At 46.0% G+C, this 12,995-nt stretch overlaps 1 protein-coding gene across 1 annotated transcript in view; it reads right to left on the bottom strand.

Annotated features, from left to right (window-relative positions):
- Window positions 1-460: 460 nt before the first annotated feature.
- The window catches only part of SPX (spexin hormone), an 86,443-nt gene continuing 73,908 nt past the window's right edge, over window positions 461-12,995 (bottom strand). The window contains exon 6 of the mRNA XM_069230058.1: window positions 461-899. Within this exon, the coding sequence (XP_069086159.1) occupies window positions 841-899 (59 nt within the window). The 3' untranslated portion in view covers window positions 461-840. The remainder of the gene's footprint in view (window positions 900-12,995) is intronic.

Genomic DNA, 12,995 nt, shown 5'->3' with positions numbered 1-12,995 from the left:
GCACTCCATGCCACACCTTCCTCCTTCTTGGAAGTGAACCATTTTGCAATGCCGTCCCTAGACAATCTCTTCTTCAATTGTTGGGTACTCTCAAAGTATGATCTCAAAGCTTATATCTCAACGTACCTACTAGTTTGTTATAAGTCATCTGGAATATAGGAGTGGAGAGGGTGCGCCTCAACCATCTCCCCTCTGACTTCAAATTCACAGTTTAGAGAAGGGATGCAGTCAGCTTAGCTTAGAACGGTTATTTCCCCAAACAAGACTCATGTTCAGAGGTTACCCTCTGGGAAGTGAACTATTGTCATTTTGCAGAGTCTTTTTGGACGTTTCTTCTGTAGTATTATTGTAACTGAGCAGATATCAAAAGCGCTCAACAGGTTAAAAGGATATATTTATTTAAATTTTTAACATTGTATAAAAGTTAAGGCGCTCACCACCAGTCTATAAAAACATCACAATAGGGTATTCCCATTTATTCCACATAAAACAATTCCAGCATTTGATACGGTTCTGAATTTCATACAGATTTAAATACACATCACACAGCAGTATAATGGACTGATTACAGAAATTACTGAACTTTTAGATCTGTGATATAAAACATACAAATCTTTAATACACACTTAGGATCTCCTCACTGTAATGCAGCCAGACTTTTTTCACCTTTGTTACTTAGATGTTGGTATAACCCTCCCTTACATTCCCAAGATGGCAATGAAGAGCAGCCGTATCCGTTCATTACATAGGGGTGGAGGAAAGCATGACTTCTAATGCTATATTCACAGAAGCGCTGCAGCCATAAAAATCCAAGGCCAGCTGTGCATCCTTGGTATGTTTTCACCAGTTTAACAGCGTGTCTGATAAGAACCCCGGCTGATCCATGGTGTCTTCTTCGGCTGCAAAACAAAGCGGATTATAATAAGGAAACTGTGAAATCGGATCATAAGAGCGTAGCTTGCATTGGTGCAGCAGGGGCAGAGTCACCGAGGCACAGAGGACTGAGGGGCCTATTGAACCCTATTTATTGTTTATTTTATCATTCAAACAGCGTGTAAAGTTGAGCAGCAGAGCAGCTTCTGTGGGGACGTGTGGCCACATGCCTCATTCACAAAGGGATTAGCTTCCAAGGGTCAGTCCCAGAACCAGACTTGCACCTATGCATGATTAGATCAGCTACAGGGGGGATGTAAAAAGCAGCCAAGCCAGGAAGGGCGCACAGTACTGCAGGAGCTTTACTAAAAAAACAATCATTTATGGCCTTTTTAGAAGTAGAAAGTAGTGGCGTCGCCAGGGTGACTGGTCCTCAATGCAAGCAAGGGAATGGTGCCGATACCCATGTGAGTAATAAAATGCAATCATAACTGGAGTGCTGAGGGCTCCTCACACCCCTGGGCCCCAATGTTACTGTACCTGCTCCATTTTTAATAGATACACCCCTGAAAGTAACGAGCCTGCAAACATAGCATATCTGAGGCAGGCCTTATATGGGTGTCCCCTGAAATCTGATGCTTCTGAGTTTTTATGTTTCAGAAATGTCTGGGTTTGGTAGGTTTCCCTGCCTGTCAATAATACCGGGCCCAAATACTGTATCTATCCACATTCCAAATAATCAACCTAATTCGAAGCTTCTTTCTTGCACTTGCCACAGTTGCGATCTAGAGTCTTTCCTGCAGACACTAATAGGCTCATCCATACCTGTAGGATACCACTGTCACAAGTAAAACATTCTTAAATGACCGTGGTGCATGCACATGCACACATTGGTGGGCATCTTGGGATGATTTTTCTTTGGTAATGAGAAAAATAATTCCAAGATGGCTGCCACAACAAGGTAAGTCAGCTTGTGAAAAAAAGCATTGGCAAAACCCAATAGCTCTAACAGGCAAGGCCATTAGGCCTTGCAGAGCCTTGTTCTGTAAGTAGTTGTTTCATACCTGTGATTTCATTGTGACTTGTACTTGCATCAAGAAAAAAGACACACTTACGCAATGGAATAGCTTTGTAACTTATATCTTTCACATTCAATAATACATCAGCCCTTGATAACCAATAACCAGCTGCAAGCTACCCTTTAACTCTTCATTCTCCATCAGCCAAAAGTCACAGATTTCTTCATCTGAAAGACGTATTTAAACAAAATTCACTATGACTTCTAATGAATGTACTCCTTTCCATTGATAACCACTGCCTCTGTGCTTGCATCTGCCTTAACACCTGTCCTTCAAGAAGAGACACTACGGGAAGTGGCCATTCTTCACTATGCCCACAATGTCAAAGGCAGGACAACTGTAAAAAATAAGGGTGGACATGCTTTTATAATCAATGATAATCCTGGGTATAGCAACGACCTGGCTGAGATTAATACTTAAGGGTCAGATTTATGACCATTTCATTTTGAGATTCTCTAATTGATATTTTTTGCAACTCGCAATTAGAGACTCGCAAAATAAAATGTACTAATGTGTCTCAGACACATTTAGTGAGTCCCAGTGGGGTTGCAAATGACCTACCTCATCAATATTCATGAGGTAGGTTGCAATTTGCGACCCCACTGGGAATGGCTGCACTCACAGGGATGGTGGCCTGCTGGGGACAGCAAACCACCATGTCTGTGACTGATTTTTAAATAATGTGTTTGTTTTTTTAATGCAGCCTCTTTTCCTTAAAGGAAAACGGGATGCACTTCAAACAAAAAAAGGTTCTCTTTTCATTTTTTCAGAGTAGGCAGTGGTCCGTGTGACCAAAACCTACTCTGAAAAGATATTTTTGCTTCCACTCCAATCCACTAATAAGGATTTGATAAATTGAACCTTAACAGTGTCACGAAACGCAACAGCTACATCGACTCCTGTTCCAGATTCTCTATCCAACATAACTAGCTGATAATTGTCAGGCAGAGAGTGGGGGATTTAAGAAAGAGCTGTGCTGCGTGGCCAGGTTTCAGTGAAAAAAAAACAGAAGTCTGGGGAAAGCAAGGATAAAGGAGCCCAGATGTCAGTTTTGTGTTTAGGCAGCGACCTGACGTTACAGTAAATGCCTTGAATAGGCGAGGAGGAATTGGGCGTGATTCGTAGAGTGTCCCCTAGGGAAAGAGCCTCTTAGTCCAATGCAGGGGACCCTGTTGTGTGACAGGAACCCTCCCCTCTAGTTACCTAGGGAAGCAAGAGAGGACTCCTGAGGGACTCTGCTATCATGGCTGGAGACTGACAAGAAAACCTATAGACCTGGTGGTCTAGCTTTCAGTCCAGCAACACCTATTTCAGGCTAATGTTAGCGTGGACACTAATGCAGGCCCTAAAAGCATGTCTAACTATCATCCATTCTCACTTCTCCCATTACTGGGGAAAATCGTGGAAACCCCAGTTAATAGATGAGCCTATGGCCTTCCTCTGGGACTTTAAAATTCTTGATGCCTTCCAATCGGGATTTAGAGCCGGTTACAGCACTAATACAGCACTGGGGGCAGATAGTGAGACCTTTCACTTCTCTTAAGATGTGGGCTTTCCTGCCATGGTTGTGCTGCTAGACCTGTCAGCAGACTTTGACACATCTCACATGAAACACTGCTGTACAGATAAGTAAGATTGGTGTCGGTGGCAAAGATCTACTATTGCTTGCTGACTTTTTAGATAGCCACACGCAGACAATCATGTTGGGTGCATTTAAGTCCTGTTCCATCTCCATCAACACGGGGGTGTCTCAGTTATCATCTCTGAGCCCAATGTTTAATCTCTACTTAGCCTCCCTTGCCAAGCTTGTTAAATCTTGTGGCTTTAAAATCAATCATCGGATTTATAAAGCGCACTAATCACCGGTGAGGGTATCCAGGTGCATTTGTAGCTGTGTCTGTCTTTCGAACAACCATGTCTTGAGATCTCTTCTGAACTCCTGAAGGAGGGAGAAGCTCATAGATGGCGGGAGTCGTCCCAGGCCTTTGCTGCTAGGTATGTGAAAGTGCAACCACCGTAGGCGCTGCAGCAAATTTATGGTGTGATTGCAAGGGAGAGCAAAGCAGAGCAAAGGAGTCTGGAAGGTTGGTGGAAGTTCATGCGGTGGTTGAGGCATGCTGGTACTAGGCTGTGCAGGGATTTGTTCACAAATGTCACAAGCTTGGCTGAGTCTTTTCACAAGTGCAGTGGTTAATCTAGACTAGAGCATGTTCCCGCAGTCTACTTGGCTAGTAATGAGGGCTTGTTTGACGGTACATCTGGTGTTGATAGGGAGCCATTTGAAGATCTTGCGGAGCATTCAGAGGGTGAGGAAACTGGCGAAGACTGCGTTGACCCTGTGCTTCATGTTGAGTTTGTTGTCTGTGATGATTCATAGGTTTCCAGCAGGGCTTGTGGGGGTGGCAAGTGTAAGGGGTCCCAAGGTGAGGTGGTGTTACCAAACAGAGGAATCTCCTTTTGGTCGATGTTGAGTTTGAGGCACCTGTCCTTCTTCCATTTTGTGGTGCTGTTCATGCAGTTTTGGAAGTTGGATTTCATTTTGGAGGGATCTTAGGAGAGTGTGATGATGAGCTGTGTGTTATCAGCACAGGAGATTATGTTGAGTCCATGGCTTCTGATGATGTCAGCCAGGGGGGGTCATGTAAGTGTTGATGAGGGTGGGGCTGAGTGAGGATCCCTAAAGGACCCCGCAGATGCTATACATGGGCTTTGGGGTGAAGGGCAGGAGGTGGACTCTCTGAGTTGTGCCTGGTAGGAAAGAGGCAAAGCATTAAAGGGCTTTTCCTCTGATTCCTATTTGGTGGAGCCTTGTGAACAGTGTGTGGTGAGAGACTGTGTCGAAGGCTGCATATAGGTCGAGGAAGATGAGGGTGGCAGTATTTCCTTGGTCTAGGAGGAGCCAGATGTCATCCGTGGATGTGATCAGAGCAGCTTCCGTAATGTGGTTAGTGAGGATGCTGGATTGTGAAGTGTCCAGTAGATTGTTGTCTTCCAGGTAGGTTGTAAGCTGTTGGTTGTTGGCTTTTTTAAATACTTTTGCTGGGTAAAGGAGCAGGGAGCAGGGAGATCAGCAGAGGATCGGCAGATGGCAGGGGTTTGACTCCTGCATGTTTGCAGTCTTTGGGGCAGGTGGCTGTGCTAATTGAGGTGTTGAGGATGCTTGTGAGTTGCTGCCTACGGTGCTGATGCCTAGGTTAAACATGTGGTGAGGGCAAGGGTCCGTAGGGGATCCGGAGTGGATGGATCTCAGGAGGTCAGTGGTGTTTTGTGGAGCGCCACCTTCTTTCGAGCTGCTTGCACCTGTGCTTGTCGGTTCAAACATCTGGTGAATACCAGCTGGCTTGCTTGGTGTGGTTGTTGGGTTGCTCAGTTTGCTGGGGACAAAAGTGTCTGCGCTGTTTGAGATCCATGTGGTGAAATTTCTGACCATTGTATCCGTGTCTTATGGGATGTCTGGGGGTAAGTGTTGAGGGTGTCACACCATTGGGCTTCAGAAATCCTGCCTCAACTTCGATGGGAGGTGCGAGCTGACCTGGGTGCCTTGTAATGGGATGATGCGAATGTGAAGTGTACAATGGAGTGGTCCGTTCAGGTGAGTACTGAGGTATGGTTGAAGGAGACTCTGGGGTCCAGTGTGTGTCCTGTGATGTGTGGGGCCGGTGACAACCTGGTTGAATTTGATTACGTTCATGCTTCAGGGATGGCTTCACATAACTTTGGTCCTGGCCCACAGAGTTTGTAAGCGAGGGTTCCTTTGGTGGAAGTTTTTCTGACTGGGTTGATCAAGAAGTTGAGGTGTTCAATGATTTGAGAATCGTTTTCCATTGAGGTGGAGCAGTGGAGGGTGTCCTTGTGATTAATGGCGATTCCGCCCCTAGGCCTGCCTGTGCAATCTGAGTGGATGATCTTGTAACTCTCTGGGGTAGCTGCGGTGATGTTGGGCACAGAGGAGGCATTGAGCCAGTTCTGTGGTATTGGCTGATGTAGTTTCATATGCAGATAGCAAACAGTTGATCATTTCATTTGGACAAGACTATAACGTTGTCAAGCTCCGTTTAATGGATTGCATGAGAAGGATTGCCGCCTGGATAATGGTGAACTATATTCAACTTACTACTGACAACACAGAAATATTGCTGTTTGGCAAAGCCCAGGACCACCTGACTGGTGGCCTCCTGAATTTGGGGTAGCCTCTCTCGCCCAGGGTGACAGTGAAAAATATGGGGATCAAACTCGGGCAGGCTCTGTCCATGAAGAATCATGTCTCTGCATCTTGCTTTGCAACAATGTGACTACTGTAGAAAGTCTTCCCCTGGTTACCATCCTCCACAAGAAAAAATCTGGTCATGGCCTTGATTATAAATCGCCTTGAATATGGCAACACTTTGCTTATGGCCACTAATGACACCTTACTGGCCAAACTCCTGGCAGTACAGAAAACGGCTGCTCGCCTGGTTTGCAGTATTTCAGCAGGCAGTCCCTCGGTGCCCACCATGAGAACCTTGCACTGGCTTCCATTCAGAAAGCACATAATTTTTAAGATTAGCTGCCTTACTCACAAGGCTCTGATATGTGGTGCCCCCTCCAACCTAAAAGGCAAACAGCACTGCCCCACTAGAATGCTTAGATCAAGCCATAAGGCACTTCTGACAGTCTCCTGCTACTGCACTTCCAGACTGGGCAGACAGCTTTCTCCTTTTTTGCCCTTTTGCCCCATCTGCGCAGCTGTTCCGACTTTGCCAACTTCAAAAAACTCTTGAAAATTTGGTTGTTTTAGGTTGTTGTGGTGTTTCTGTGTTGATTTAGCACCAAGTTATACCTTTGGGTGGGAGCTGTTGTGCTCTATCAAGTGGAAATAACATCCCTTTCCCAAAGCCCATGAGTTGCTTTGGGAAGCAACTGGAGCACAGATTTACTAAGACTTTGCACTGGGATTTGAGTCACATTTGGGATACAAATCAGGTGCAAAGAATTAGGCTGGGATTCACTATCCAGCACAAATTAGGATTTACGTTGAATAGTATCCCAAAGTAATGCAAAGTTGCACTCTGCTCTAGTTTACATTATTTTACATTAAGAAGGCATTCCTAGGGTGGTGCATGGGTGCTCTCATATAACCACCAATGAGGTTTGATGCATAGCTCCATGAGGAAAAATTGGTAGACAGGGATTTGCACCTAAATCATATGCCTTCTCGACTCAGCTGTGACAAAGAAAAATCTTTTAATTTCTCCTTGCTCTTCAAAATTTGCATGTGTTGCATTGTAGAACATGTATAGAAAGTGGAAAAAACCTTAAAGCACAGGTTTTGTACTGAAAGGACCCCTTCCAGTGCAAAACCTATGTATCAGAGAATGAACATACCATTACATTATGGTGCAAGGATGTGTGTGTTGGCGCATGGCTACCATAAGTGCAGATGGCACATGTTATCTCTGCCTCTGACACAAGAAAGCACAGCAACTTTGGTGTGGAGTTGCCTTGTGTCAAAGAATGGTACATACCTGGGTCCAGACAAGGGCAGGGAGGAGAGGACCCCCAGCCAGGGTCTTGTACCATGCACTTTCATGGTGATCTGGATCCACAGTTATGTGTGCTTTGTTTCCATGTTTATGGTATGTTTGTAAGTCACCAAATATGAGGTTTGGGTACTCTCGTTGTCCTCAAAGAGTTATGAGGTTTTCCTGACCTGTCGTGGAATTTATTACGACTGTTTGTTGTTCCTATGGTATGTGTGGATTTAATCAATGGTGAGAAGGTTTGTAGTATGGAAATTTGCTAGTACTTGATTAAATGTCAGTGTTTAGTGGTTTTGTTTTGTTTGTCATTTTGATCTCCTTGTAGTGTGTATTTCTTTGGTCCTTGATTTTGATGTGTATGAAGGAGTGGTGCGTAGTGTCCGGTGTGTCATGGTTCAGCATGCTTCTGCAGCGTTTTGTCAGTGTATAGAATGTTCACTTTCCTAGATTCTACTGGTGTCTGTCGGAAAGGTAAGAAAGGACCTGGAGGCTGAGTTGGGAACATCAATAGCTCCTGGATGGAGGTAATATATGTACAGGAATACTTGAAATGTAGATGGAAATTGTAACTACACATAAACCTGCGCTACGCTGTGCCTGAATTATGTGGTGAATGTTTAGTTTAACAATGCAACAAGTTAATATGACAGAAAGATTTTAAAAAAACCAATTTGTTCATGGCCATCAACAGACTAAGGGGGTCATTATGACCCTGGCAGTCACTAGACCACCAAGGTCATGGTCGCGGTTGGACTGCCGCCAAAGTGGGGGTTCGACCACGACATTATGAACGTGGCGGAGCCACCACGGTCCAACCGCTGACACCGCCAGGCTACCACCAGCCTACAGCCTGGCAGTCCCAGCGGTTGAAATCTTCCAGGGCAGGTCTGCAAGCAGCACGGACCTGGGGATTACGAGTCCCCATCCTCCAGCCAGTCCATGGCGGTAAACACTGCCATGGAAAGGCTGGCAGAATGGGGGACTCAGGAGGCCCCTGCGCTGCCCATGCACTTGGCATGGGCTGTGCAGGGGCAGCATGCACACCCCCATCATGCATTCCACTGCCCAAATTACAGGCAGTGGAATGCGCGATGGGTGCTGCTGCACTTGCTGCACCCGCTGCACTGCCACATTGCAGCCGGCTCCATTAGGAGCCGGCTGCAATGTTAAGGCCCTGTTCCCCTCTGGGCCGGCGGGTGGAAACACTGTTTTTGCCCGCTAGCTCAGCGGGGAAACCATAATAGGGCCATCAAGGTTCAGGCCGGACAGGCAACCTGATGGTGGTATGGCATTGGTGGGCAGACTCTGCCAAAAAATCCAATAAGTAGATTTCAAGATATTAATTTTTAAATATAAACTGAATTGTAGTGCTTAAAAGCATAACGCACCAACCGGGGCTATCTGGTTGTGCTAAACTGGGTCAAATCTAAAAGTCAGGCTGACCGTGATGGAGTGCACGTCGGATACAGGCACCATCCTTGACTGAAACAATACCTTGGTTCGGAGTTGAGTCGAGAACAAGTGCATAAAACCAAGGAGGCGATGCACTGGTGTCACTCCCGAAGATGTATGCTCTGTGCTGTGCAAAGTCGGGGACGAGTCGGGAATGGACACCATGCTTCACGCAGTAGGTAATGCAGTGATCTAGATTGTTGGAAATGGCCTTTCTGCAGGGTCACCCCCAAACCTTTTACCTTCCTCCTTCTTTTCTTCTAACCTCATTGTTGCTGGCTTTAGGACTCTGCACACTTTACCACTGCTAATCAGTGCTAAGGTGCATATGATCTCTCCCTAAAACATGGTGACATTGGCTCATACCCAATTGGCATATTTAATTTACTTTAAAGTTCCTAGCACAGTGCACTACCTGTGCCCAGGGCCTATAAATCAAATACTACTAGCGAGCCTGCAGCACTGGTTGTGCCACCCAGATAAGGATCCCCTTAACTTTGTCTCAGGCCTGCCATTGCAAGGCCTGTAAGTGCAGTGTCACTGCCAATTAGACTTGGCATTTAAAAGTACTTGCCAAGCCTTAAACTCCCCTTTTTCTACATATAAGTAACCCCTTAGGTATGCCCTAGGTAACCCATAGGGCAGGGTGCTATGTAGAGAAAAGGCAGGACATGTACCTGTGCAGTTTATACATCCTGGTAGTGTAAAACTCCTATATTCGTTTTACACTGCTCTGAGGCCTAGTCCTTTCACGGGCTAGCATTAGGGCTACCCTCATATTCTGTTTGACTGGTAGATTCTGATCTGAAAGGGGTAACAAGATCATATCTAGTATGGCCAGAATGGTAATACAAAATCCTGCTGACTGGTGGAGTTGGATTTAAGATTACTATTTTAGAAATGCCACTTTTAGAAAGTGAGCATTTCTCTGCACTTAAATCCTTCTGTGCCTTTCAATCCACGTCTGGCTAGGTTAGTTGACAGCTCCCTTGTGCATTTCACTCAGACAACCCCAAACACAGGATGCTCAGTCACACTTGCACACATCTGCATACTGAATGGGTCTTCCTGGACTGGAAGTGTGGGGGGCCTGACACTTACCTTTTAAAGGACAGTGGCCTGCCCACACTGAGACCCTGGCAGACAGGATGCAACTGAAAGGGGACCTTGTGCACTTCTAAGCCACTCTTTGAAGTCTACCCCATTTCAAAGGCACATTTGGGTATTTAAACCGGGTCTCTGACCCACCAACTCGACACTTCTTGACAAGATACCTCCTGGGAAAGAAACTCTGAACCAGAACCTGCAACCTGCTAAAATAAGCTGCTTGGCTGCCCAAAGGACTCACCTGACTGCTTTTCTGCATAGGACTGCTGCGTTGCTGTTGCCCTGCTGCCTTGCTGCCCTCTGGCTCTGCTGAACAGTGCTCTCCAAGGGCTTGGATTGAGCTTGTCTCCTGTTTCCTGAAGTCTCAGGGCCAAAAATACTTCATCTCTGCAAGCAACTCCTTGTGCAATGAAAAATTGATGCATAGCCTGCCAGAATCAACGCACAGCCTGCCCTCCGGTGAGAAAATCACTGCATCGGTGAACCGGAACAACGCAGCCCGGCTCCCCAAGTGGAGATCGACGCAGTGCCAGTGTTGCGACCGGAACTTTGATGAACAGCCCACCGGATCAACACAGCGGCAAGCTGGAACCACACAGCCCGACTTCCTGCGAGAGGAATCGATGCAGCGTCTGCCTTGTGACAGAAATTTTCCAGCATCACCCACCAGATCGATACAGCTCCTGTGACTTGTGTCCTGCACGCCCAGGATTTCTCCAGATCGTCCCCGAGGCGTCCAAACACCCCGCAACCTGAAGAGGATCCAAACCTGCGCACCAGAAATCGACGCACGCCCTTGCTGTGTGGAAAAGCATCAATACATCATCTGTGTGCGCCAGGAGAAACCGACACACATCTCCACATTTTCCATGCATCTCTACCTCTGGGCCCGTGAGGATAATTTAGATGCAAACCAGGTACTTTGTCTTGCAAGAGGCAATTAATACTTTTTAAGAACTAAAGACTATCATTTTTAACAGTGATATTTTAACATATACTTATCAAATCTTGATCGTTTTTACCTGCTTTTTATCAGATAAATATCTTATATTTTTCTAAACCTGTGTGGTGTCTTTTTGTAGATTTCCACTGTGCTATTGCATGATTTATTGCACAAGTTCTTTACAAAATGACTTCGTAGTTAAGCCTGACTGCTCAGCGCCAAGCTACCAGAGGATGCGCACAGGATAATTTGGATTGTGTGTGGCTTACCTTGACTAGAGTGAGGGTCCTTGCTTGGACAGGGGGTAACCTGACTGCCAACCAAAGACCCCATTTCTAACATTGGTGGCAGCGGTGGGATAGGACTTGTATTTGTGCAGTGACATACAGTAGCTATGTGTACACTACCTACCCACAGTTGAAGGTCAACTTGAATTTTTATCTTTTTCTGCAAATTTCGTTCTTCTTGCTGATAACTCAATCCTCATTCAACATGTCTCTGGCTGGATCTCACAGATCATCTTAGCAGCGGCGATGTGACAGCAACGATGTGGTGTCCTCAATCCTCACAGTGCCAATGTATTGGTGTTGATGGTGATAAGGTGTCCTTGATCCTATCAGCAGCAGCGATGAGTCACATCTATGGAGATGCACCGAATCAGAGCGGCGCAACAGCACTCATGCCTGGATTTTGGACTGAAGCAGCACTTTATATCCACTTTCAAGGGCCCAGGACTGGATTAGCACCACTTGGCAGGGAAAGACTCTCAGATGGTGGAGGTGATGATTTGAGTCCCTGAGACTTCAGATGAACAATAGGAAAGCCAGCAAGTCTTGGAGTCCCTTTGGTTCTGGGTTGGAGAGATTCAGGTCCAGTCCTTCTCACTCCAGGCAAAGGGTGCAGCAGGCAGCAGGCCAGAAATTCAGAGCAGGAGTCCAGCAGAGTTCATCAGTCCTTTCAGCACTATAGCAGTCCTTCTTCCTGGCACCGTAGCCACAGCCCCAATTGGGTTCTTAGTTGGTGGTGTCTGAGGTCCAGTACTTATACACAATTGTACCTTTGAAGTGGGGAAAACTTCAAAGAGAGGCCTTTAAAGTGCACAATGTCACTGTCCTTCCTACCCTTGCTCCATACTCACTACAGGAGGGTATGCAGCCCATTCTGAATAGGATGGTCCATCAGGCTGTGGACAGCCCATCAGTCACACATAAGCTTTCTTTGTGTGTGGCTGTCTAGTGGGAATACACAAGCCCAGCAGTCACCTTACCTCAGACTTCTACTGGAGACAGGCAATAGGCCCCAAATAGTTAAGATAAGAAAATGCCAATTTTCTAAACGTGGCATTTTAGAATTACATTTTAAAATCCGACTTCACCATAACTTCTGATTCCAGAAACACTAAAAGTGGGGGTCCCATCTCTTCCCAATTGGAAATTACGCGTATAAAATTTAATAAGGCAATCCCAACGTTATCCTATGGGAGAGTTAGGCCTGTCGGTAGTGAAAAACGAATTTAAGAGTTTTTCACTATTAGGACATGTACAACTTAAAAGCACATATCCTACTTTTTAAATACTGTGTACTCTGCCCTTGGGCTGTCTAGGGCCTACCTTAGGGGTGACTTATATGTTTTAAAAAAGGAAGGTTTGGGCCTGGCAAGAGGGTTACCTTGCCAGGTCGACACAGCAGTTTAAAGCTGCACACAAAGGCACTGTAATGGCAGACCTGGAAATGTTGAAGGGCTACCTAAATGAGTGGCACAATCAGTGCTGCAGGCCCACTAGAAGCATTAATTTACCGGCTTTGGGCACATTTAGGCCCATATTTATACTTTTTGACGCACAACTGCACCAACGCAGTGGTGTGTAAATTTTTTTACCGCCGGCTAACGCCATTTCAACGCGCCATGCAGGCACCTTATTTATGGAATGACGTTAGCCGGCTCTGCGGACTGGTGTGCGTCAAAAAATATGACTCACACCAGGCAGCGCCGGCGTATGGGAAAATGGAGGTTGGGCGTAA

The sequence above is a fragment of the Pleurodeles waltl genome, chromosome 4_1 (assembly GCF_031143425.1).
Source record: "Pleurodeles waltl isolate 20211129_DDA chromosome 4_1, aPleWal1.hap1.20221129, whole genome shotgun sequence".
NCBI classification, from domain to species: domain Eukaryota; kingdom Metazoa; phylum Chordata; class Amphibia; order Caudata; family Salamandridae; genus Pleurodeles; species Pleurodeles waltl.
The sequence above is the reverse complement of the archived record's forward strand: the minus strand, read 5'-3'. Positions and strand labels throughout refer to the sequence as shown.